At 39.8% G+C, this 27,303-nt stretch overlaps 1 protein-coding gene and 1 pseudogene across 4 annotated transcripts in view; one reads left to right on the top strand and one right to left on the bottom strand.

The window, feature by feature from the left end:
• The window catches only part of DCAF5 (DDB1 and CUL4 associated factor 5), an 85,172-nt gene that overhangs the window by 45,004 nt on the left and 12,865 nt on the right, over nt 1-27,303 (bottom strand). For 2 of the 4 annotated variants that reach the window (XM_019733487.2, XM_019733485.2), the window contains exons 2-5: nt 15,600-15,743; nt 12,956-12,992; nt 11,805-11,944; nt 9,906-10,035 (exon numbers count right to left, since the gene is read on the bottom strand). In XM_019733487.2, coding sequence (XP_019589046.1) covers nt 9,906-10,035; nt 11,805-11,944; nt 12,956-12,992; nt 15,600-15,711 — 419 coding nt within the window. In that variant the 5' untranslated portion in view covers nt 15,712-15,743. Of the gene's footprint in view, nt 1-9,905; nt 10,036-11,804; nt 11,945-12,955; nt 12,993-15,599; nt 15,764-27,303 lie in introns of all 4 variants that reach the window. The other 2 variants (XM_019733486.2, XM_074327301.1) reach the window with 2 other exon arrangements.
• LOC109448207 (developmental pluripotency-associated protein 2) lies at nt 18,434-19,271 on the top strand (annotated as a pseudogene).

Raw genomic sequence — 27,303 nt, 5'->3', positions numbered from 1 at the left:
ATAGTTCACTGATTTGTAGTGCTAAGTAGTATTCTGTGGTATAAATGTACCACAGTTTTTTAAAACTATTCACCCACTGAAAGACATATAGGTAGTTTCCACCTTTTAGCTAGTATGCATAAAGCTGCTATGAACATTCATACACAAGTTCCTATGTGAAAATAAGTTTTTGTCTCTCTTGGATAAATGAGCAAGAGTGAAACTGCTGGGTCATGTGGTAAGTTCATTTTTAATTTCTAAAGGAACTACCAAACTATTTCCCAGAGTGGCTGTACTATTATACATTCCCACCAGCAAAGTATGAGTGATATAGTTTCTACACATCTTCACCAGCATTACCTTTATTTTAAAAAGCTAACCTAAGAAGTTGGTCAATGTATTTTAAAACAAAAGGAGAGACAAAATTAGACATATTTAGCTTCCTTATGGATGGATATACACAACACTATGAAATATTTGTTACCACACACAAAAAAAATTCAAACCCGAATCTGTTAGAGCCCTTAAGTCTAATACCAATTTATGAACAAAATCAGAGGGAACACACTAAATGACAGTATAAGAATGCAACCAGTATAATGTAAAATGCAAGAAATTCCATTAAGATAAATAATCCAGTTAGATCCAATTTAACAAATAAATTGCAAGCAAAAAATTGAGAGATGGGAGTACCTATAGATTAAAAGACACTTAAGAAGCCATATCAACTAATTGCTTTACATGAACCTTATTTAAATCCTGATTCATAAAAACCGATTCAGTCATGAGACAATCAAGGAAATTTAAACACTAATTAAATATGCAATGATTATCTTTTCATGTAAAGTAAATTGGCAGTTCCTCAAAAAGTTTAACATAGGGTTACCACATGATCCAGCAATTCTACTCCTACTTATAGACCCAAAAGAACTGAAAACAGGTACTAACACAAATACTTATTCATGAATATTACTAGTAGCATTGTCCATAATAGGCAAAGGTGGAAACAACTCAAATGTCCATCAGTGGATGAATAGATAAAATGTGGTATAGTACAGCCATAAAATAGAATTATTATTCAGCCATAGAAAGGAATGAAATACTGCTGTAATGTGCATAAATCTCGAAAGCATTATGCTAAGCAAAAGAAGCCACACAGAAGTTCATACGATGTATGAAATATCCAGAACATGTAAATCCATAGAGACAGAGAGCAGATCAGTGGGAGCCAGGAGCTTGTGGGGAGTAATTGCTTAATGGGTCTGGGTTTACGATGAAAACGTTTTGGAACTAGATAGAGGTGATGGTTGCACAACACTGTGAATGTACTAAGCGCCACCAAATTATTCTCTTTAAAAATGGTAAATTTCATGTTATATGAATTTTACCTAAATTTTAAAAAAAGAATTAACTTTCAGAGATACATATTAAAGTATTTACAGAGGAAATGATATAATGTTATATGGAAATATATTCAAAATAATTGGGAAAGGAGGTCACAGATGAGGAATAAATAAGATTGTCCTGGGGTTAATTATTGAAGCTGGGTGACAGCTATAGTGGAATTCATTTTACTATTCTACTTTTATATGTGAAATTTCTTTTACCATAAAAAGTTTTTTAAAAAGAAAAAAGATTTGATTTTAAAATAATAAAGTCTACTTGATTTAGAGATTTGATATCACCTCCTCCTCAATAACAATACTTGGGAGTATTAAAAGGATACGAACTGGTACATACTTGCAGAACTCCCAGGCATTGACCAGACATTCCCCAGCTGCTCTGGTCTGAAGCTAATCTTTTGTTATGTTTGTGCTTGGTGAGAAGGAATGGACACAGGGAAGCTCTGGCCTAAAGCCCAAAGACCCTGGGTCCGAATGAGCACAGTAGCAAGTTCAACAAGGACCTCTGAATAAGCACAGCTTCCATCTTACATGATAAGCAGAAGTGCTAAAACACCTGGGAATCTATTAAAAAATGGCAGATTCCCAACCCAGATCAACAATTCAATCCCCTGGGTCTGTGCTCCAGAAAAGGGCACTTTAACAAGCTCCCCAAGTGATTCTGATGCCCTCTCAAGTTTTAGAATCACTGGTTTAGGATAGGGAAGCCCTTGTGAATTCCAGAGGACAAAGCTGATTGTAGAGCTCCACCTTGTGGCCTAAATGCTAGAAAGCGACTTCACCAGAATCCCTGGTTCCCAGACATACCTAACTGACAGGCTTTCAAAGCCCAGCAAGAGCCCTTACAACCTCCTCTAAGGGTTTATTCCTTAGAGACAACATTTTGATCCATGCCATTACACTCAGGGAATTGGCAGGTCCAGAAAACATTAAAGATAGAAAGCTAGTTTGTAAATACAGACTTTTGGGGGTAAAACACTGTGCACTGATTCAATATTTACTGACAATCTGTAACATTCTAAGCACTACACTAGGCACTAGAGATTAAAGATGAATAAAACACGGCCCTTAAAAATCCACAGAAAAACATAACAAGTAATAGTACAGATTAGGCAAGTGCCTCCGTCCTGAGCAGCAATTTCTGGGCACTAGGAAAGAAAGCAAGACGTAATACTGGTCCTAGCTGGATAATGGGACACAGTCATATGAAAGATAAGCAATGACGGCAAAAGCAAGGACTGAGCCATGTGACACGGATGCCACAGACCACAGTACTTTATAGAGACTCTATATAGAGCAATCCCTTCTTCTACACGTAAGGGAAAGCTTCGTTCATTCAACACACTCTGTGCCAAAACTGTTAGGTGCGGGGGACACAGGGAATAAAGGAAGCAGTAAGAGCATGTAATAAGGAGATGTGGCAAGGATGTCTTCCCTGATGGGTTACCGTTTGATCTTGGACCTTGAGGGCTAACTAGGACTTGAACAGGCAAAGAAAAATCCAGAAAAAAGTGTGTTCTTGTGTTTGTATGTGGAAGAAGAATACAAAGGAAGAAGGGACACTGGCACCAGAGAAGGGGCAGACTGCTTGCCTAAGGAGTTTTAGTTTACCCAGTAAATGAGATCATACAGTCATTCCAGAAAACGTTTTCTTGGAGCATCCCACATAGTAAGTTCTGGGGATATGGCCATGAAAAAAAATAACGAGAAGCCACTAAAGCTCCTGGGTAGGTAGGATAATGGCAAAAGTGATGGTTAAGGACACGTGCTCCATGCCAGAAGCAAGAGACAAGTTAAGAAGCCAGTGCAGTAATTACCTTATGGAAAGAGTGATATGGGCCTGAAATGGGGCAGGGGCTTTAAGAGCTGAAAATAGTGGCCAGGCACAGAGCAAAGCTGGTTATAACAGAGGGACGAAGAGACAAGAGTCAAATGGGATCCGGGATTTCAGCCAGGATGATTATAAGAGTGACATTAATAAAAACAAAGAAGTTAAGAAAGGAATCCAGTTTTAGGGAGGAAACAAGCTTTTATTACAGGTTGCAGTGGATGGACACTCGCCTGAGTACTGTGCATGTACGCACAGACAGGAAAGACGGGTGAGTGGGAGAAGAGACGAAGGAGTGGCTGACCAGAACAGAAGGTACGGCCTCTGATTAGAGCTAATCGTTCTGACAACTGCAATGATCCCCAGCTTTCCTCTTGCGGTTTTCTATAATACCATCTAAACTGCTGGGTCCTCCTGACTCTCTTCTCTCCCTCTTTTCTCCCTTCAAGCTGCTCCTTAAAGGATTGATAGTGCTACAACAATTGGAATCGTTGGGAAGGAGGTAAATACCCATTTGAAGCTAATAGTGACCTTGGATTCTTTTTTAAAAAATATACTTTAAGATATAATATATTGCAGATCACATTAATTCTAAGCATATAGCTCAATAAATTTTTACAGAAGCATACACTCATGAAACTACTACCCAGATAAAGATATAGAGCCTCAGAAACTTCCCTCATGCCTTCCTAAGTTAATACTCTACCGAGAGGTAGCCAATATTATGACTTCTACAACCTGTCTGTTTCTTAACAGCGTACAAATGGAGTAGTCCTATGCTCTTTTGTATCTGGCTTCTTTCATTCAACATTGTGGCTATGAGATTCATCCATGTCAATGTGCGTTTTTATAGTCCATTCTTTTTTATGTCTGTTTAATATTCTATTGTATGGCTATTTTGTAGTTTACTTATCCATTCTTCTTTAATGGACATTTGGGTTGTTTTCAGCTTTGAGCTATTATGAATAAAGCATCTGTGAACATTCTTATACATGTCTTTGATGGAAACGTACTCATTTCTCGTAACTATACCTAAGTGAGACTGCTGGGTCATGGAGTCTTATGTTTAGTTTTACTCAACATTGACAAATTGTTTTCCCAAGTGGTTGTACCAATTTACCCTTATCGAAAACGCATGAGAGTTTCAGTTGCTCCACACCCCGGTCAACACTTGCTACTATTACTCTCTTTAATTTTAACCATTCAGGGAGTAGTTTATTGTGGTTTTAACTTGTACTTCCCTCATGAGTAATGAAGCTGAGTACATTTCAAAAGCTTATTGGCTATTTGGATATCTTCTTTTCTTAAGTGTCTATTCAACATATCTCATTTTAAAAATTGAGTTTTGTGTCTTTTACTTACTGATTTGCATTTCTTTGCACATTATAGAATGAATTCTTGCTCAATACATGTATAAATATTTTTTCCCCAGATAATGGCTCCTTCTTTGGCTCATCTTTTCACTTAGTGGTGTCTTGATGAACAAAAGTTCTTAATTTGAATGAAATCCAATTTTCTGTTTTGTTTCTTTCATACATACCTTTCATTTCTACCCTGATGGCCCTGCATTCTGAGGAGGAGGAAGTCAAGGTCCAGAGAGCCTTATTCCTTAAAGTTTCAAAATACATCAGCGCATGAGTGCCTTTTCCAGCCTCTGAAGTTGCACCCCAGGCTCTATTTTCCGTATAATAGTATGAGCACCCCTCAAATGCAATGTGGCAAAGATTGTCTGGATTGTTCAGGAGGCAAGGAGTTACACTTAATTTAGTCTCTACAGAAGTTGGAGTGGCGAAGGCCCTGCAGAACAGACATTTGCCCTAGAGGCCCCCAAAGCCAGGCACGGTCCTAACAGCAATTTCTTTCTGATAACAGAAATTTGCACTCATTGCCCATTTTCAGATGTGTCATTTACACAACACATAAAAGCACTATCTTGGAAGGCAAGTCTTTACAAGAATTCCTGGCTTGCCTTCGTTTTGTTAGAGTGGGAAAGAACACTCTTTATTATCATTGTCAAAGCAAGACACTGTTACCTGATACAGAACTAACAGTTTCTGACAGAAACTAAACATATGAAACGGGAGAGAGGTGGTAAGTGAACAGACAGCAAAACAGACGATGAAAAGGGTGAGATAAGGAGAGTTAACAGCGGGTAAGCTTCACTTTCCCTGAACATTGTTGATGTCAGAGGATCTCAGCTACTGCACCCGTCCAACCAAGATATAACTGGGATGTTGGCAGTGACAAAGGAGAGGATGGTTTGAAGACATCAGGAGAAATAATCTAAACGAAGTAAGTGCAAACTTGCCCACAAATGCAATGTACACTTACATATGTGAAGTTTTCTCTCTTATACAGTCACTTACACTCAATTTCCCCACCCTATGGCCAGTGAGTACCCCTAAAATCCCTAAAGCAGACCTTTCAAACTCCAATGAACACAGGGCCAAGCAAATAATGTAAATGAAGGAAGCACCCTGGGATTCAACATCAAGGAGTGGTGGGACCCTTAACATACACGAAAGGTTTAAAGAGGAATTCATGATTCGGCTTCAGCTACCTGCTGTCATATGCAAATAAAGGTCCAATGATATCAGATCTTTTGACTGTTCAAGAGACATCAGAAACTGTGATTTTTCTGTATAACTTTCCAAACACTATTACATCATAGAAGCCAAACAAAATATCTCTGTGGGTTAAATCTGGCCTATGGGCAACAGGCTTACAATCTCTGTTCTAAAGCTTTGCAGCAAAATAAATAGTACGTGAAGGTTTCCATTATTAGAAGAGCAAGAACTTGGAAAGCCAGCATGTAGACAGGGGCTGGGCCAGGAGACAGCGAAAAGCGGTTTAACTTTAGAGGCAGGAAGTCTAAAGGACTCAGACTTCAGAGTTGGACAGGTCTGTATTAGAAACATCTGAAAGGAATTCTAACAAGTTCTACTGCAAGAAGGCACAAAGTAGAATGTACAGGGACCCTGATTAAAAAGGGGGGTGGACATGAAACACACACACACGTTATTTCGCCTCCCTGTGTCTTAATTTCCTTATCCTTAGAATAGGAGTAATAGAAACTACTTCATAGGACTATCATAAAGATTAAATACGGAATTATTCATGTAATTGTCATTATCCCTGGCAAGTAATGCTTAATAAATGTTAGCTATTATTTGTTATTATGAAGCACTGAGAGGCGAAGTAACTTGCTCAAGATTGCGTGGCTATTAAGGTCAACAGCCTGGATTTGTACCCAGGACGCATGGCTTCAGGTCCTACACTCTAAACCATCAAATTCTTCTCCCTCCCCTTTTCTGGACTAGTTCCGTATAAGAAAATCAGATCAGATGATAACGAAAGTCCCTTCTAGAGCTAACATTTTATTCTACCTGCCAGCCCTTTAATCAGCTCATTTCAGGAAACCAGCAGGAAAAATAGGAGCCTGCTCACACTTCTATGGGTCAGCAAGATAAAGTAGAGAAGCACACCTTAGGTTTGGGGTAGCTCAGAGAAACCACCCCAGCATGGAATAACCATAGGTTAAGTCAGGGGGAAAAAGCGTTCGGTATGAGGACCCCTTATTGATCCATGGTGATTACATCTGTTTCTAGGCGGCCAGTAGGCCTCCCAAGTAAGCCCAGAATTCATTCACATGCTCAAGCTATTATAAGCTGGAAGTCACTTAGCCTGCTAAGGAACCACGGTAAGCTCTAAATCTAGAACCTTTAGAACACCAAATGACTCATCCTCTTGGGGGGTCAAGGATCTCTATGAGAAACTAGTAAGCACTCTTCCCCCATCCTGAGGAAAAAAATGCCATGTGTGCTCATTCAGATACAGACACACACAATTTTACCTACAATTATAAGGAACAATTTTACATACAATTATGAGGGATTCACAAATTCCCTAAAATCTTTCCCTCGACTTTAAGTATCCCTGAAATAGACCCATCCAGTTCCAGGCTTGTCCTCCCAGGGGATTCAGAATTGCCCCAAGATCTGGGTTGGGTTTTCTAGGCAGCTGTGTTTAGGAGATAAATCATCTACTGCAGATCAGTGTAATTAATCCTTCATGGAAAAGACAAAAGGCTCCTCATCCTCCCCGATACCAACTTGTACTGAGAGAAGTCAAACAAGATCTATAATTTAATCCCAAAACACCAGTGGATAAAGAACTGGACCCCAAGAATATTTCAAGCCTCCTTTCTGCCTCATATTCATAAAACCACATAGAACCTCAGAAGAGTTGAAAGAAACAGGAAAGACATCCTAGCGCCCCCGGCGTCAGACAGGAACCGCCTCCTTCGTCAGACAGGAACCAGTCGAGATGCCAATCAGCTTTATGAGATGGCTCTTCTCCCATATGGACTTTGAAAACTACTGATCACCAAAGAAACATAACCTTACCCATAACTGAAGGAGTAATCAGAAAAAGAAGATAATGTTTTCCCCCATAAAACTAGCAACAGTTTAAGTGTTGGTGAGGGCCTGGAGAAACATGCGGTCTCATACACAGGTGGTGGGTTTGTAAATCAGTGCAGTCCTTGGTGGTAGCAGGATAATTTAACAATTTTTATCAAAAATATAAAAACGTATACCCTTTGATGCAGCGATTCCCTACAAATACTTCTGCAAAGGCAGGCCAAGACAGGTGTGCAACCGGGTTCCATGCAGCACGGTTATTATGGCCCAAACTGATAACAAGAAGTCCTGGTTGTTGGGTGCATCATATAAATGGAATAACATGTAGCCATGAAAAGAATGTGCTAGATCTGTAAGTGTTGATATGAATAAACCTCCAATACATATTATTAATTGAACAATGAAGTTGAGAAGAGTGGGTATTATTACATGGTTCTTTTAGTTGAAAATTTTTAAAGTATACACATACATGCTGTTCTATGCATTAAATTATGTCTGGAAAAATATGTAAGAAGCTGTTCACTGTGGTTCTTACCTTTGGAGAGATTGACTAGAGACCAGGAAGGAGAATAACCATCCTGATGAGCAAATATTTAAAAAACATACAAGTAAGAGAGGATCTGCAGATGAGACTGTTTTTTTTGTTTCATTACACTTCTCTGGAAGTAAGCCCTAAGTCTAATAAATGTTACTTTGAAAAAATAAAACAATAATCTGACTGAGAATTTTTTAAAAAGAAAGAAGCCGTATGAAGTGAGGAGACAAGTGGAAAGGGGAGGAGAGCTCAAATACAACGCACAGTGGGAACCTGCTGGGAGACCAGGAGAATTACAACATTAAACTCCCCTCTTCTCTCAAGACACTCTGACATCATGAACTACTCAGCTTTCCACTGGGGATGAACAGCTCAGTGTCCAGTTGCCAGCTACTCATTACAACGGCAAGTATGGGAGATAGGTAGGGAGAAGGCTGGCATAATCAGTCCAAATCCTGCCCTTTGAAGTATGGATGAGGCAGAACAGTTGTTCCTAAAGAGCCTGAAATGACAGAGAATGCTGCAGCTGAACACAGGACAACACAGGCAGAGACGAGCCTCCCCAAGCCACAGCAGGGGTCTGCACTACACGCATTTCAGCAGTGTGGACAAGCAAGGGCCAGATGTGTATGCAACAGAAACAGCAGGAGAAATCTCTGCTGCCCTGTGGAATCTCAGGGAGCCCCCCTCAACACCAGGGACACCCCTCTGGGCTACACAGATCTGTTGCAATAGTTCCAACTCCCTCTGACTGCACCATGGAGAGAATTAGCTAAGACTAAAAATCACCAACGAAGATAATCCTCTGTACTTAAATGGCCCCTTTCATCTGAGGCCCATGAAATAAATCGTAACCTCACTTACTTTCCATGATATTCTTCTGCAATATTGCTTTAAAAACTGGGAGGTTACCTCCACGTAGAATTTCCAGAGGAGCTGGCAATGCACGTAAGTCTTCCATAAAGCAAGGCCAGCTTTATGTACAGGTGCCATAAAAGGCTGTCCCTCCCTTATGGGATTTAAGGAACAGGAAAGAGCCTCCTACTTGCCACCATCACACATGTCCCTAATGATGCCTGAAATTCCCTTCAGTGATTCATACCATCAGTTCAGGATGGTCCTAAGTGTAGTCTTTTAATAATGCAAACAGAAGAGGAAACACATTAGGCTCCTAACACTGTAGAGCAGTGGCTCTTCACCTTTACTGTTTTAGTCACTGGTCCTTTTGAGAAACTGAAAAAAAGCAAACTCCCTTCTCAGAAAAATGCACTTAAATGAATACACAATATAATTCCCATGTGATTCTGAGGTTCCCAGTTTTCCCAAAGCCCATCTAGGGAACCCTTCCAGCCTGGGGTTAAGAATCCCTGGTTCAGTGCCCATGAGTTTGGCATCTCCCCTCCCACCCGCTCCACTCCCCAGCACATCTCCCAGGCATCGGGGAAACCTGGGCCTGAAGACACAAGGCAGTACTGAAGGGAGGCGCTCACTCTTCATATATCAGCCCGGAATTGGCCTTGTCTGGAGGCCAGACTCCTACTCAGCAAGGAGTGTGGGCTCCTTGTACTGCCTGTCCCTTGGGAACAGGGCTCCCCGAGCTTCAGACACCGGTACAAGTCAGGAGATGTCCAACTGCGATCAGCTGCCAAAGAAGTTCTCGCAAACTTTGCTGGCTGATCACATTACTTGAGAGTTGAGGCGGGAAAAGTTTTAACACCTTATGAATAAAGGAGACTCACCTCTGAGGTTTTCGAATATCCCAGAGGCCCACTCCTTCCTTTGAATTGGCTGTGGCCAATAACCTGGGCTCCACAGGGTTAAACATGACACTGTGAAAGGCGGAGGGATAGTTTGCCAGGCAGAAGGGCTCTGTGAAGAGAGAACTTACAATCAGTCTATTTGGGGCATCTCGGGGCCAGTAGCAGGCAGACCAGCACCACCGTGAAAGCAGTAGGAGGAGCACGCACTTTAATAATCACCCCAATGGGCTGGAACCCCAGCTTGGTCACCCTTGCTCACAAGGTCCCAACAAGTCCTATCATACACTTTCTGAACATAGAAAAAAGCAACTTTAACATACATAAACTGTAAGCTATAACTCAGAAATACAAATATAGCATCTATTCAGACAAAACAGAAATGGGAAGGTAAGCTGTTTTACAGTAAGTAAAACCGAATTCCACGTGAGCTGAAAAAAATGCATGACCAATTACCGGTAGGGTTATTATATCTCAATCCAAATTTATTAGTTTTAGAAATTAGAAATTTTAAAACTACACAAAGATTTAATGAAGACAAAGCAAAACAATAAGAAAAATTAACACAAGTAAAAACAATAATGTAGCATCCCTTCTCGTCATATTGCTCCCCACAGAAAAGAAAATGGTCTGTCTAGAATTTTATGATTTAATTCCCAGTATTGCAACACTAAAAAACGGGGTAACTAATACTTGAACTTCCTGCATCCAGCCAGCTCCTAATCAACTTCATCTAGAAATCCTGCAGCCCTTTGCATATATTAGCTGGCTCCAGGTGAGGAAGAAATTACTTGCTACCTGGGAGGATGTACTCCTGTGGAAGTTGTTTAGAAGCAACAGCAGAAAGCATTCCCCAGTCTGTAATTTCCATGTGTGATACATCTCAGGCCCTGGGCAGAAGGGGACTCAGTCATCTCAGCCAGCAAGTAGTTCAAAGGAGAATTTCACCTACAAAGCACTAGTTGACTCAGCCACAGCCGCTGCTTGCAGCTACCTTATCTGCCTAACCCTAAGAACAAGCTTCTCTTAGAGCATGAACCTTAATACTGAGCACGGCGCAGCATGTTAAATGCTCAGAATAATCAAAAAGACCCAGATCCCGCCAGACAAGGCAGGCAGGAAAATAACTCTATGTACGCTCTCACAACAAAACTGTACCCAGGGTGGGGGTGGGGTGGGGGTGGCACTGAGGCTAGTGCTGGAGAAAAGAGCTTTTGAAGACAGGCAGAGTTACAAAGAAAAATCTCTACAGGAAATGAGCTGAAAAGATGCATTTCCGGAAGAACTTCAGAGAAATTCAACAAAACAATTCTTCATTTTACTCTTCAGAGATTCAAAGAGCACATCTGGAGGACAAAGTCACCCAGATAATCCCATCCCCAACCCCCGCCTAGAGTACATCTACCATCATCTTAAATTCATATACACAGTAAAGGTGAGGTTCTGTGGTTCTTTCAGCAAAATAACAAGCCTGAAATTAGGATGCAAGAAAATGCGTAACACCCCCCTCTCTGTAAATAACCAAGAATGTGTGCATGTCAGAACCACGCACTGAGCTGGCCCTTGCCTGCTACCCTCCGAAATGAGGCACCACATCTTCTGTTCCTGGGGGCCACTAAACACCAAGACACTGGTGTTACTACAGGAACAAGTGTTGGTGGCGAGTCCCAGGTGGCTGGAGAGGATTGGCAAGGGACCTCACTTCTGAGTACTTAGGGGTAGGGTGGGACCTCTAGACACACATCTATGCCCCCATGTGAGCGTTTCCTCTCCCTTTACATTCCTCCCACCCAGGTCACTCAGGTTATAAATTGGATCCACAACGAATTTGACATAAAACTCTTCAACACAATCCAACAGCCTTTTGCACAGTGACCCTACCTCCATGGGGAGACTCCCGGATGTCCCAAATGAGAACCCGGCCATCATCTGAGGAGCTGGCAAAAATGTTGTCATTCACTGGACTCACTGACAAGCCATATACTGCATCTTCATGAGCAAACACATCCAAGGTCTCACTGCTGAGAGACAGAGCAGAGAGAGGCACACAGGCACACACATCCAAACAAACAGCACAGAGGCCCAACCCTCTAGTTCCTAGGGTAGGATTCCCTTTCGTGTCCAGGAGAAAGTCAGCCTAGCTAAACCTGAAGGATATTATATTTCCTTTAAAAGTAGGTATTCAACTTTCAGGTAAAAAAATAAAAGTACTATTGAAGAGACTTTTAATAGATTTCATGGTAAGTTTGCTTTTTGTACTAAATGAGCATATTTAAAAGTGACTTGACAGATAAGTTTTGTGTTTTCAATTACTACAGAATGCATATGCTTGTGTATAGCTTTGGGGGTGGTGCTTGAATTCCAAAAAAGCAAGGGAAATCTTTGAAGCAGCCACGTCTGATGCTAGCTGGGCAGAACAGGGCTCTTCTGACAGCCTGGCATGGCAAGGGCTCTGAGGTCAGGCCAAGTTCAGATCCCAGCACCCCTGACCTGAGGTTTCCTCATCTGTGACTGAGATCATAACAATATACCTCATAAAATTATTGTGAGGGTTAAACTGATGAATACACACAAAGCCCTTAGAATGGTGGCTGGCACAGAAACATTAGTTATTATTGTTATTATTAAGTATTATGTTTCCTTCCCTTACCATTCTCCCTTTAAATTTTCACCTGAAAACTATAATTTCATACCAACTTTGCAAATCTTTTTCTTTAATCAAAATTTTATTTCTTGGTGATGGAAGGAGAACTGACTCTGGGTGGTGAACACACAATGGGATTTATAGATGATGTAATACAGAATCGTACACCTGAAACTTATGTAATTTTACTAACAATTGTCACCCCAATAAACTTTAATTAAAAAAAATTTTATTTCAAAACAGTTACAGGAACCTTGTTCAGAAAAGGACAGCTGGTTTCATGTTATTTTCTTCAAAAAACAAAAACTATCCTGGTCTAAAGCGGTATTTGCCCCTCGTCATATGAAAACAAGAGTCAATCACCTTCACATGCCAACCACCTACTTACCTTTCAACGTCATGGAGGATCACCTGCTCATCATTTCCTGGAGGGAAACAAGCAGACACCTGGTCATTCCTACAAAGGCATCCTTATCCACATTACAGTGCAGCACCGTGTTTCCCCAAAAAGAAGACTGGGTCTTAGATTAAGTTTTGCTCTAAAAGACGCATGAGGGCTTATGGTCAGGGGATGTCATCCTGAAAAATCCTGCTAGGCCTTATTTTCCATTTAGGTCTTATTTTTGAGGAAACACGGTATTTTAAGATATTCCGGGAAAATTCAATATGAATAAAGTAAACGTTAATTCAAATAAGGAGTGTTAATTAGAAAACAGGTTTATAAAAATAATTTAAGAAGGATAGGACATTCTTTTAGACAATTTTAAAAAGCGTAATTGCAACTAGGTATAACATAGTAACAGTTTCCAAAATGTATTGTCCAGTGGATTATGAAAAAACAAACAAAAAAACACACCACAAAACAAAAAAAACAACTATGGCCATTAAGGGAAAGAGTAAATGATCAAGAGCAAATCAATTCAAGCTAGCCTTTTATTTTATTTTAAGCAAAACACTCATTAACTGTGAGACCTGGAATAATATCTGTAACTTTTCTATGCCTCAGTATTTTACCTGTAAAATAGGTATAATAATTGTACCTACTTCATAAGTTTATTGTGAGGATAAAAGCACATTTGTAAAAGCATTCATTATAGGGCTGAGCACTTAATAAGCTCCCAATAAATGTCTGCTACTTTTCACATCTTCATCATCTCTTATAGCATTAAAATACGATGATTGTGTGCTTCTAAATGATGCAAAAGTTTTTATTCACAACTTGCATTTTTCTTTATCCCATCAAGAAATCTAAAAATACTACATTCATGATATGTATAGTCCTGCCTTCAAACAGTTTATATAGCCAAAAAATAATAACCTGAATATGAAAATAGAGAAAGTAAAAAATTTCCCACTTGATGCTGAAAGCATAACCCATGGTCATTTAAATAGAAAGCAAAAGTAGCAGCGACCCAGGTCATCTTAAATCCCTGGCTATGAATTCTATTGTGGGTGCATACCACGTAAATCAAACCCAGACTAAGGCCTTCTGGGTAACAGGCACAGCCAAGGAGCTGGGGAGATGAGAAGAATAAGATTCTGTCCAGCCTTTGAGAAACTCACAGCCCAACTGCATACACAACTATAATAATAGTGACACAACAGGTTATCTTTTTCTACTGATATGCTTAAAATGGGGACCCATACAGGAGCCACTATTTTCTTCATGAGCAGGGTGAAAGCACATGGCAGAAAGGGAGAATGTTTTTACGGGGAAGGAGGCATTTGAACAGAAACTCAAGTAACTCAAAACTCTTACCAATGGCAGACTTAGGAGGATTGGTGAGGACAGGACAACTAATCATGACCCATGGAGGAATAGCATGAGCAAAAAGCACAAGGGCACCTAACATGACAAGTGGTTTATGGCTGGAGTACAAGATGCAGGGGGAGGGAGAGGACGCCAGAGAGGTAAACGGGTTTAGACTTTATCCTGTGGACACTGTAGGGTCAAAGGTTCACATGGGTAAAACTTTATCTTTAAAAGAAAACTTGGATATGAAATAAATTAGAAGGAGGGTTAGAGACCGGGAGCAGAAATGACAGGACACTGCAATAGTCTAGGCCAAAGATGAGAGCCTGAGTCAGGGCAGTGGGTATAGAAAGAGAACAGAGACCTAAAAGGTGAATGGGAGGCTCTCATGTCCCGCTGGTGACTAACAGGATGTGTAAATGAAAGAAAGGCAGATGTGGGGATGACTTCCAGATTTCTATTAGGCTGAACCATGTGAAAGCGTCATTTTTGTAAGTTGAAAATGCTTTAGTGTCAGCAGTTTCTTAAACCTAATAGCTTAAATAATTGGGTGAATGGTGCTAATAACCGAGAAAGGGAATTCAGGGAATAAGAGGAAATATTTGTGCAGGGGAGGACAACTAATAATCTTGGTTTTAGAGCTGTTGCATTTCAATTGCTTTTGGAACACATAGGTAGAGATCCAGTGGGGAAATGTGCAGTACAGAAGAGAAGCCAGGGCCAGAACTTTGGTGGTCAGAAAGGAGCGTCGTGGGTGGAATCCATCATCAAGAAGCTGGCTCGAGCAAAGGCCTTCCAATTGTACCCTAACACAATGTTTTGCAGACAGGAGCCATCCATGGGTCATGACATCACTTTGAGTCACAACCTTTAAAATCTTCAAAAATGAAACCGAATAGGAAAAAAAAATCAGAGTGTATCACACATAGTAAGGTAAAGTACTGCTTCAAATATGTGTTTCTGTGTACCAGATTGCAATGTGAAAAGTTTTCTACCAAAAAAAAGAGAAACAGGGAGAGAGGGAGGGAGCGAGAGAGGGAGAAAGAGAGAAAGGGCGGGGGAGGGGGAACACAGAGGGAAGTGAAGGGAAGGGAGAGAAAGATGGATGACATTAATACTTGTGTCTAAATTGCTGTGATGCAGAGAAGGCAAGCTATGGAAAACTAGTAATTCCACAGCTCAATGAAATAAAGGAAGAAAAATAACGAGCTATTTTAGCACTCCTTTACGTAAAATCCAGTCACAGTGAATTTCCCAATGTGGAAATCTCCCTTCTCACCTCCAGAGAATACTTTGGTGTTCCCACTGTTGAAAGCCAGGCAAAAAATGTTGGAATGATGCTCTCCTTTCAGTTGTATGGGCTTGACTCTAGAGTGGATAGCTTGTTCCATGTGCCACAGCAGAACGCGGCGATCGTCTCCTCCTTGAGAGGGGAGTAAGAATCTAGGGTTAAAACAGCTGACATGTCAACGCTGACACTTGATTTTGCCAGCCTTAAATCCCATCCTTCCTAAAATTGCATCTCCCCACCTCAATGAGATTCTGATGGGGCACAAAAACCTAGGATTCTACCCCCTTAACCATCAGTAGACACATGGCCTCCAGGCCACTCTTCCCCAGGAATAAATCTTAAACATACATACGGAAATGGAAAGGGATAATCACTGATACTGACACCCTCAAAGCCACCCTGTTTCTGACTTTCCAGAGACCCAGTTGTTTACATATTTCTTGACTTGCTACCCAAAATCCTTCCACTAATGTCTTCTTGGGTGGGATCTAACAGAACCTGAGTTGGTTTCTAGTGCCTACAACCAAAGAACTTCAAGTAACATTTGTAGCACACTAGTTCTTGATGTGATCTCACGATTCTGGGACACCATACACATGACAACTAAGGAACTGCCTGCTTGTCACCGTAGCAGGACCTAATAGAACTTGGCTCTCGTGAAGCTCAGTCCAGCTCTTTCCTCTGCGTAACTCTCAACAGTCTGAATTAAATGAGCAACATCACACTGCTTGAGCAGCTCCCAGAGAACGAGAATATGTTCTATATATTCTTTATATTTGCAGATACATTAGAAATGTCTGGAAGGATGAATAACAGACAGTTAACAGTGGTTACTACTTCCAGGAAATAAGATGAAAAGAGATGTAGGGGACATGTTGGAAGGTTTTAACTTTTACTTCATATATTTGGCACTGTTTGACTTTTTATAACAAGCCTATAGTACACGCCTAATAAAAATTTAAGTTATAACAGGAGTAAACCCAGGCAGCAAACCATAGCAAGCTCTACACCCTGTCTTGCCTCCTCCATTCAATACAACAGCCGCAAATTACAGCACATCCACACAAGGCACACCATGCACCATTAAACCAGTAGATCTATGAGACCTGACTTGTAAAGACGTCCAAAGGTCTTTGTTAAGGGGAACAGGAGCTGTAAATCAGTTTGCGTACCAACATCCACTCACGGAAAACAATTTGTTTAAAAGCTCCATGACAGCAGGAACCTTGTCAGTTTTGTTCACTGCAGGGTCTCCAGTACCTTAATGAGGGCCCCAAAGTGCAGACACTGAAGGAAATTATGCTTATACTTGCACATCTGTGCTTTTATTTGTATATCTGGATGGCTACAAAAGAAGCTGTTTAAAATGGACCATATATATATATATATATATATATATATATATATATATATATATACACATATGTCATATTATATACATATTATATATAACATAAAATTTACCACTTTACCCATCTTTAAGTGGCATTACATATATTTGCACGGTTGTACCACCATCACCACTATCCATCTCCAGAACTTTCACATCATTCTAAACCAAAACTCTGTACCCAGTAAACAGTAACCATCCTTTGTCCCTGGGAACTACCGTTCTATTTTCTGCTTCTATGAATCTGACTGTTCCATAAAGAGTCCAGCAATGTACAAAACTGATAATGGCTTATTATCTAGAATATACAAAGAATTCCTACAAATTAATTTTGAAAACCACTAGAAAAGGGGCAAAGATGACAACTCACAGAAGAAGAAACCCAAATAGTCAATAGCTACAGAGGATCTCAACCTCTGTAATAATCAGGAAATGTAAATAATTTAGATCTGTTCTTACAAAGTGGCATGAGAAAATATACAAGAATGTTCACTGCATCATTGCTCCTAATAGCAAAAAAATGTAGACAACATAAATATCCATCAATATATAACTGATAAATTCCATTGGAATACAAATGAAATCTAAACCCAATGGCACACCATGTAGCAATTAAAATGAACTAGAGATACATGTACCAACATTAATAAATCTTAAAAACCTAATGGTAAGCAATAAAAGCACATTTCATAAGGATACATAAGGGATAACATTAAGTATCTATTTTTAAATATACAAAAAAACACATATTATTTATGGATAAACACACATATAATACATAAAAGGAGACTTCAATTGTTAACTGTGAAGTTTTGTTTCTTTAAAAAAATAATGGACTGGAAAGTAAATTTAACAAATAGTCAACATTTTGTCAAATCTGATTAATATCTACCTTTATGTTTAAATACTTAATGATATTAAGGAAATATTGTTATATCTCTTAAGTATAATAACAGCATCATGATTATGTTAAAAAGAAAAAGGTCTTTATCAATTAGGGATGCATATTAAAGTGGATGAAATGGTGGATGTCTGGAATTTCCTTTATACTATTGCAGAAAAAAAGGTAGTGGGGAAAGGTGATTAATACAGTATTATTGTAGATGGGTACGCTACCACAATTGTTGTAGATGGGTATAATTTGGTGAATGCTTGAATATCTCCATAAACTAAAATATATTGATGTTTTATTTAACATTCATGATAGAAAGAGAAAACATGACTGTCCAGGATGTGCTAGGACCTTCATGGCACATACATATAACCGAGGGCACTTCGATATTTATTCACTAAGACCTATGCCAGGCAGCACCTCCTTGAACTGGAACAGCTTTTAAAAAAGTTTAATAAAAAGGTTATCTAAAGGCTAAAAGGAGTAAACTGGAGGGAACCTAAACTGTGCTGGTTTGCTGTTCTCTGAGTGTTCCTGGGAATGGCGAATTCAAATGTTGATAGCAGCGAAAAGGATTACTTTGAGGTTGAATTAGAGGAAGAAAGTGTGATTCTCACATTGGTTTCGGTTAGTGAGGAATCTAATGAAGAACATCAAATGGAACCAAGCCTTTCTTCAATCTCAGAAGCCAACCTGAAGATTCCTAGGACAGATGATGAAGTTTATCTTCCTCAGACGAGTGAACAGTTCAAAGCTTGTCCAAAACCAATGCTCCCCTTGCCAACCATTTTGCCTTCAATTAATAAAGTGCATTGGGACCCTTTGCAGAACTGGTGCCAACAATTTAATTTGAGTACCGATGGCAAGAAAATAGACGTTTATCTGAGGCTCAAGGAACTTGCTTACTCTGAAGAAAAACAAAACATTCCTGAAATACTTACTACAGGAGGCCACACTGCAGTCAAGTTCAAACAAATGCAAGATGGTGACCAAGAAGGCAAGGAGTAAAAAAAGTTGTAAGATGAGTGAGAGAGAGCAAATGACCAATAGCGTTGAAGTGGTAACTTCAGCTCAGGGAAGCCATGTTGGCAGCATGGATGAGATTTGCTGCAAGAGCCGCTCAACCTAAGGCTGTGAATTCATGTCCCATTCCTAGTTCTGCTGAGAACTTTCTGCTGCAACCCTCTGGTGTCAGGTGGTGTGTGGTCCATGGCAGACAGAGAGGGTTGGGTTCGCCTGCAGCTCTATGCAGGTCAGGCGTGGGTGCCTGAGCCTCCTAAGAAGATGACCTCTCTCTTCCTGTTACCGGCCTGCACTTTCCCATACATACCCAGACCTAGAAGATAATACGTTATGCCCTGATTGTGTGAAGAGCTGATGGGCAGATTACTCAGGAACTTCAGAAGTGGATTTCTTATTTTATTGGAATAAGAGGATGATGGAAAGATGAACTACAATGAAGAAGTAGAAACAACCTGGTTTGAACACAGCCACATCATTCCTTTGGATAGGCCATGTCTTAATAAAGAATAAATGGTGGATAGGTAGCTCACACACACAGAAAAGGTTATCTATACCTAGGCACTCAGTCTCAACCAAAGGATATTGCCCATCACCCAGACAGCATTATATTTAATATTCATTCTAGGCATTTATGATTTAATTTTGCCAAATAAATAGTTATTAATTGAAAATGCATGGTCATTGTAGAGTGCATTGAATGCCTTGGGATCATTTAAATGGAGTGTCCTTAGCAACTAACATGATGATGACAGCCCATGTTCATGGAGATTGGAATCACCGAGGCAGAAAGGATCACTGTGGCAAGGCCTGCTTCTACTTTGCCCTCAGGATTAGTGTCAGAAGACATAAGGTGAATATCTCTCCCACATTTCCTTAGGCAAGGTATTAAGAGCCCTGTGCAAAGACAATGCTTTTCAACCATGTGTTGGCAAAAAACACAATGGGTGCAAACTGAAGTATAATCTGAAATTGTTGGGCTTGGGCTGCTTTGAAACCAGTACAGGGAACAAAACAGCTGTGTCCAAATCTCTGCTCTCACAAAGCAAAGGAGGGCAGGTGAAGCAAGGATAAATCATTCAGAACATGAAAAAAGCTCTATAGCTCTGTCTCTGTGAATCACTGGGTCAGTTCAATAAAAGCAGAGATTTATTGTATAGTTCCACATACAGACTGCCTGACTTGCAAATAATCCCAGCAAAGAGTAAGACTCTTTCAGCCAGCTCGGTGAGCCTGGTAGGTGGGTGCTTGTGGGGTCGGGCCCAGCCTCTTGGGCACCTCAGGGGAAGCACAGGGACCTCCTAAGAAAGCAAGGCCTTTCTCCTCAGCACCAGTGCCAGGCAAGGGACAAGCCTGGTTTCCTCACAAAAAACTTAGCTTCATCCCATCTGAGAACCCCAAGAGAACACAGCTATTCTGATGCTGGTCATTTAGGGTTCATTTAATTCTGCCCCAAACTCACCAATTCATCCTAAAACATACTACCACCACAGTGTGACAGCAGCTTTGTGGTTACAGAAATCTTTTATATTTAAAGAGTACTCTTTTCCAATGCATTCATGAGTTATAAGCAGAAACTACGCAGGTCCTCACTCCACTGTAACAAAAGTAATTACTATTTAGCATTCTTCTTATTTCATAGCCCAGAAAAGCTGAAGCACGGAAGAAAAGAATTTGCCATGGATTTCCTCAGAAAGTCAGCCAAGCACCGGACAGAACTGAGAGAACACTCTGAAATCAAATGCTCCAGCAGCACAACATTGTTTGAAGAGTAAAAACTACAACACTTAAACGTGCATCAACAGAAGTCTGGTTAAAATGATTGTTCAGTGAAATAAGCGACACAAAAGGACAAATACTGTATGATTACACTTACGAGGTACCTCGAGTAGTCAAGTTCCTAGTGACAGAAAGTAGAATGGTGGCTGCCAGGGGCTGAGGAGAGGGACAATGGGGAGTTGTTTAATGGGTGCAGTGTTTCAGTTTTGCAAGATGAAAAGTTCTGGAGATGGATGGTGGTGATGGTTGCACACAGTGTGAATGTACGTAATGCCACTGAACTGTACACTTTAACATGGTTAAAATGGCAAATTTTGTGTTATGTATATTTTACGACAATAAAAAATGCAGAAAACATATTGTTCATAGATGTTATATTATGCAGTCTCCTCTCCCCCCAATAAAGCATGAGGCAGCTCTGTCTGTACTGACATGGAATTATCACTAAGATATAAAGTGTTAGTGACTGTATCAACTATTCAGAACATTATTTTCTTTAAAAAAATGGGACAACGGGATTAGGTCCATTGTGGATTTCATCTCTGACAGGCAGCAAGGGCGGTACTACATAAAGGTACAGGAGTGGAGGCTCTGTAATAAGTGTCTGGATTCAAATCCTGGTTTTACCATCCAGGTGTCCTTTAGTGAGTTATTCTAGTTCTCTCGTTCAATTGTATGACTCTAAAATGAAGAAACACCAACCATCTCCCAGGGTTGTTGTGTGTATTAAGCGAGATAATACATATAAAAGCACTTAGCCCAGTATGTATACGAGTTTACACACCCTTCAAAACACCTTAGTTTCTCTTAGGTATCATTTGTCCTAATCTTTCAAACTCTTATTTTAGGTAGCATAAGTGTATGAATAGCATGACATTTTAATAAAACAAAAATGTACACAAATCAATACATGGGAGGACAGATGCAAAATGGTTAACAGAGGTTACCCTCTTGGAACAGCAATTTTCCTTAATATCCTTTTTATATTGCTAGCTCTGTTTTCTTTTAACCTGCTAAGACTAAAGGAAAATCATTCAGCCTTGCTTTCTTCTCAGCCCATTTATTCCTGCTTCTCCGTGTGTGAAATCATCATCTGTGAAGTCAAACCTTCTTTTGTGTGGACACACCTCTCCTGAGCCTAAGAGGGAAGCATCGAGATACAGAGGCAGAGCCTGTGCTACGCAGCCCAGCTACAGCAGTGAATGAGAAATAAGTCTGTTTTGTTATTTTTCCAAAGGTGAAAATAATTAACATTTGTATAGAAGTTCACTCATATCCATCTTTCCGTATGAGGTAGAGTATATAGACCCTTTTTCCAGATAAGTATTGGAGAGCCACCATGACTTGCTAATAATCCAAGGAGCTAGGCCTGGAAACGAACACCAAGTTGTACCCCTCTAGCAAAGTGCAGAGGCCAGAATATTCCTTACGATTCCAAGTGAGGATGTTCCACAGCTTTACACAAGGAAGAACAGCATTTTCCAGTTTGTCTCCAATTTTAATTCCTGGAGATGCCTAGCACTTCGTTGGCTTTTTATTTATTTAACTGCAGAGTGTCACGGCAGTAAGTACATTCACGTCTTCACATGGTTGTGCAACCACCATCATTCATCTCCAAAACCTTTTCACCTTCCCAAAGTGAAATTCTGTACTCATTAAATAACAATTCTCCATTCCCACCTTCCTCCCCTTCTTGGCAACCACCGTTCTACGTCTAGAGACACCATTTCTGGCTCTACGAATCTGGCTACTCTAGGAACTTCACATGAATGGACTCATACAATATGTGTCCATTTATGACTGGCATATTTCATTTAGCATAATATCTTCAAGGTTTATCCATGCTGTAGTATGTGCCAGAATTTCATTCCTTTTTAAGATTCAATAGTATTCTATTGCACGTATATACCACATTTTGTTTACCCACTCATCTGTTGATGGATACTTAGGTTGCTCCCACCTTTTGGCTATTGTGAATAATGCTATTATGAATGTGGGTGTACAAAGATCTGTTCGAGCCTTGCTTTCAATTCCTTTGGGTATTTTTGGGTATTTACCCAAAAATGAAATTCCTGGATCATATGTTAATTCAATGTCTAATTTTCTTAGGAACTGCCACATTGTTTTCCACAGTGGCTGTGCCATTTTACATTCTCATCAGCAATGTATAAAGGTTCCCATTTCTCTACATCCTCACCAACACTCATTATTATTTTTTATAATAGCTATCCTAACGGGCATGAAAGGTTTGCTGGCCTTTTTGTCCTTCAAATAACCTAAAATGACTCTCAAGTCCTTATTGAATATCTTGGAGCACATCACTCAACAAGCAGTCTGTTCTTTTTCTTTATTATTTTATACTTAGCTACTCTGAAATTCAGTTACCACTTTTCTACTCACTTCACCCAGACAAAAACAGCTGCCTGCAGTTTACCCCCATTGGTTTGACATTTCACTACCAGAAGGAACTAATGTCATACATAAATTTGGGATATTTATATGCATTCTCTCCTCAAATGACTTACAAAAACATTAAGAGAACTAATCTCTACTTGCCCATGCCTGCCACTTCTGCAATTAGATTTTAGAGGCAGATGTAGCATGAGGCGGCACAGCATTCAAAACCACAGGCTTAGGACACAGGTGTTTAGGTTCAACTCTCATACTAGCTGTGCACCTTTAAGCAGGTTACGTAACCTCTCTAAATTGTATCCTCATCTGCAAAACGGAAAAAATAACTCTACCTATTTTATAGTGTTATGTTGGGATTAATGAGTTAGATCTGTGTGAAGGCGTGGCCCATCACCTGTGACACAGTAGAGCTAAATAAATGTTAGCTAATTATTATGCTATTTGAACTCGAACAACAATAGCTAACATCAGCTAAATTTACTCTGGGCCAGGGACTATCCTAAGGGTTTTACATGCACTGGGCTCTTTTAACCATTTTAACCACCTATGAAGCAGGTATTATCCTTATTATCCAGATGAAACTACAGAAAATCTAAATAACCTGAAGGTACAGTGACAGGAGTGCAAATTGGCATCCAAATCCAGGTAATCTGGCTCCAGAAACTGCTTCTTACCACCATACAACCCAGCCTCTCAAACACAACGGGGACTAAGCAGCAAAGCCAATGAGTGAAAGCTGCCAGATTAAAGGGCAGACTGAAGAATACACAACCCTTTGTAAAGGACAAGACACTATTCAGTTCTAGCCAGTTATTGTCATAAAGGAATGGCAGGTTTGATGTCAATTTTCCCAATTTTTCAAGAGAAGACAGACAGCAACTTGATTTTTGTGGGCTGAATACAGGCTTCAGTAAAGGCTATGTTTGGCCCACGGATAAGTTAAGGGTGGGTGATTTGCCCAAGGTCACAAAACTAGGGTCCAATGGCACTCACTAACTCAGGGAAGTGCAGGCAAGTACGGAGAGATACAATGAGGTTGTGTTATAGGAATTTTGCTCTTCACTACAGAAGTAGCCCCAGGAAGGATAATACCTACAGGCATTAACTTCTGCTGATACCCTTCCCTTACCTATTACTCTTGTTCTGAAAGCTGAATACACTTATATATCTATTATCTCATTTTTCCACATCTTTAATTAGGTAAGCAGGGCATAAACATTGTCTCCATTTTAAAGATGTGAAAAGTGAGGCACTGGCTTGCCTCAATGATGGAAGCCTTGACTCCTAACTTAAAAAACTTTACATTAAATGGAAAGTAGGAATTAAAGCAGCAGCAACACCCTAACTAGACAGCTAGGACCCCATGAAATAAAACAGTTTCTCTAAAATCAGGTGACTGGTCGCAGTGAAATTTAACAGAGCTAAGGTTTTTAAATACTAAACTAGCACACCAATACCTAGACAATGTCTAATTCCTGAGCAGAAATAGAGAAAGGAACCCACAAATATCTTACACCAGAATCACAGAGTTGAGTTGGAAGACGCCCAAGAGAAGAAACTGAGGCACAAAAAGGTAAACTGACCTACCTAAGAGCACATCACCAGTTGGAGGCAAAGTGGAATTCAAATCCAAGAAGTCTGATTCTAAAGCTCCTGCTCTTCCTTAAGTGTGGTAAGCAGAGACCACTGGATGATTTCAGACAACAGAGCAGTGGTTTTAACAATTATGTATTTTAATGTGTATTGGGGGGGAAAACTAGTACATAAAACCCATGATTTGGGGGTGGAGAACGGGAGGAAAAGGTAAAGGGGAACACGAGTTTCAAACTTCTAGTCATAAAATAAACAAGACACAGAGATGCAGTGTACAGCACAAGGAGTATAGTCAGTAATATCGTGATAAGTTTACATGGTGACGGATGGTTGCTAGACTTAGTGTGGCGATCACATTGTAAAGTATATAAATGTCAAACCACTAGGTTGTACACTGGAAACTAATACATGTCGACTGTACTTCAATCAAAAATTTTAAAAACTATTATTTCAGACATTATATTATATTGTTTCCTTTCAAACTAGAAAAAATGTTAAGTAATAGCATAGGTGCTACCCCTTAAATATGACAAAAGTCAAATAGGTGCGGCTCAAACTTGTGAAATTTAGAGAACAGTTTACTAGGGACCTTTACTACCTAGCACTCTAAGGGAGGACCTCTAAATCTGAGGCTGATATTTGATACATACCCAAATGCAAACAGGGTAACTAGGGATTAATCTCAAAAAGATATTACCTAGGAGAATGTGACTATATTAACAAAGAAAGTTACAACCTAAGCAGTTGTGCGTGATCAGCCTGAAGAAAGACTACAAAATGACCAAAACTAAGGTAAAAATATTCAGACTCACTAACAATCAAGGCCAGTTACATGAGAGTTGAAGCAATAATAAATTGTTGAATGATACCATTTTTCACGTACTGACTGAACTGGCCAAGATTAAGATTAAATGATGCCCAGAAACAGCCATGACACAGTGTCATAAGAAATTGTCCAAGTAGAAATTAGTTAATTCAACCATTTTGGAAGGCAAACACCGGGGGTGCCAAAAAAATGTATCCACATTTTAAGAGATATTATCTATGTATTACTTTTCGAAGTTGGATTGAATTATGGTAGCAATGTGTAGTATGACGTTCGCTCAAAAGATGGCATTAAATGAATGAGAACATCACCACGCAATGGGCAGGACAGTCAAAGAAAATGGTGGAAGCACGGTGGTCGTTCGAGGAGCGCAAGACCATTTTGTGGTGGTATTTGAAACTCGACAACGTTGTGGAAGTACAACGACCATGGAGGCGTGAGTGTGGAGAACCTCCAACAGGCCTAACCACTGCACGCATCCGTGGTAAGTCTGAGACGCACGGTGCTGTGTGCGATGTGCACAAGGGAAGACCCGGGAGGCCTCGCTCAGCAACGAGTCCTGCTGCTTCTGCTGTGGTGCTGGGACAGTCTACACGCTCACCACGGAAGTCTAAGTCTACCAAACAGTGTTCGCCATAATCAGAAAGGTCTGGACGCTGATGGTAACCACTTTGAGCACCTCTTGTAAATGCAGAAGTCAAACGTGACTTGTATTCATCTTTTGTTATCGGTATATATTGAGTATTACAATTTTAATAGTTTTCCTTTCTTAAAATGTGTATATATTTTTTTGGCACCCTCTGTATATACCAAATATATTTTATAAATAGTATAAAAAAACATTTATGCCCTTTGACCCAGAATCCCATTCCTACAATTCTAAGGTAAAAAAACAAATTTTCACTAAGGTTTAGCTACAAGAATTGTGATAAAAGTAAAAAATAAATAGAATAAGGGAACTGGTTAACTTCTGATATAGGCCCTTGACAGGATATCATGCTTTAGAACAGTTGTTCTCAAAGGATGTCCCATGAACCCAAGGAGCGCTGCAAGGTCGAAACTATTTTCACAATAACACTATAATGTTATTTGCTTTCTTCACTGTGTTCATATTGCACTGATGGTGCAAAAACAATGGTGGTTTGTAAAACTACTGGTGTCATAGTGCTAATCAGAGCAGTACAACAAACTATACTAGTCTTTAGTGTATCCTTTAACTGCCACTTGCTGGTAGTAAAAAACAAATGTCAGTTTAACTTAGGAATGTCCTGGATGAAGCTGTAAAAATAATTTCATCAAATTTCAACCAACTGGAGTACACATCTTAATACTCTGTATGATAAAATGGGAAGTACACATAAAGCACTTCCACTGAGCAGCAAAGAACAACTGTTATTTTGTGGAGCATGTGTGTGATGGTTTGCATTGTGAGCTGAACTGGCTGCTCTTTTCATGGAATACCATTTTTACTTGAAACAACTGACAAACTATGGCTCTTCAGACTTGGGTATTTGGTGGATAATTTCTCAAAAACAAATAGGATGAACTTGTCACTTCAAGGAAAACAACTGGCAGTATTTGCAGCCAATGATATAAAATTCAAGCTCTCAAGTGAAAACAAGAATTTTGAAAAATTTGTATTCACCACAGTGAGAGCGGTCATTTCCCAATACTTAAAGACTTTTCTGATGACATTGGTGGTGATATTAACAAATATGATTCCTTAAAATATATAATAAAACATGTTAAGATTTGGAAAATCTGCGTAAGTCAGTGAATG

Source organism: Rhinolophus sinicus, linkage group LG03, assembly GCF_036562045.2.
Source record: "Rhinolophus sinicus isolate RSC01 linkage group LG03, ASM3656204v1, whole genome shotgun sequence".
Lineage (NCBI taxonomy): Eukaryota > Metazoa > Chordata > Mammalia > Chiroptera > Rhinolophidae > Rhinolophus > Rhinolophus sinicus.
Note: the sequence above shows the minus strand (reverse complement) of the source record. Positions and strands in the feature narration are given on the sequence as shown.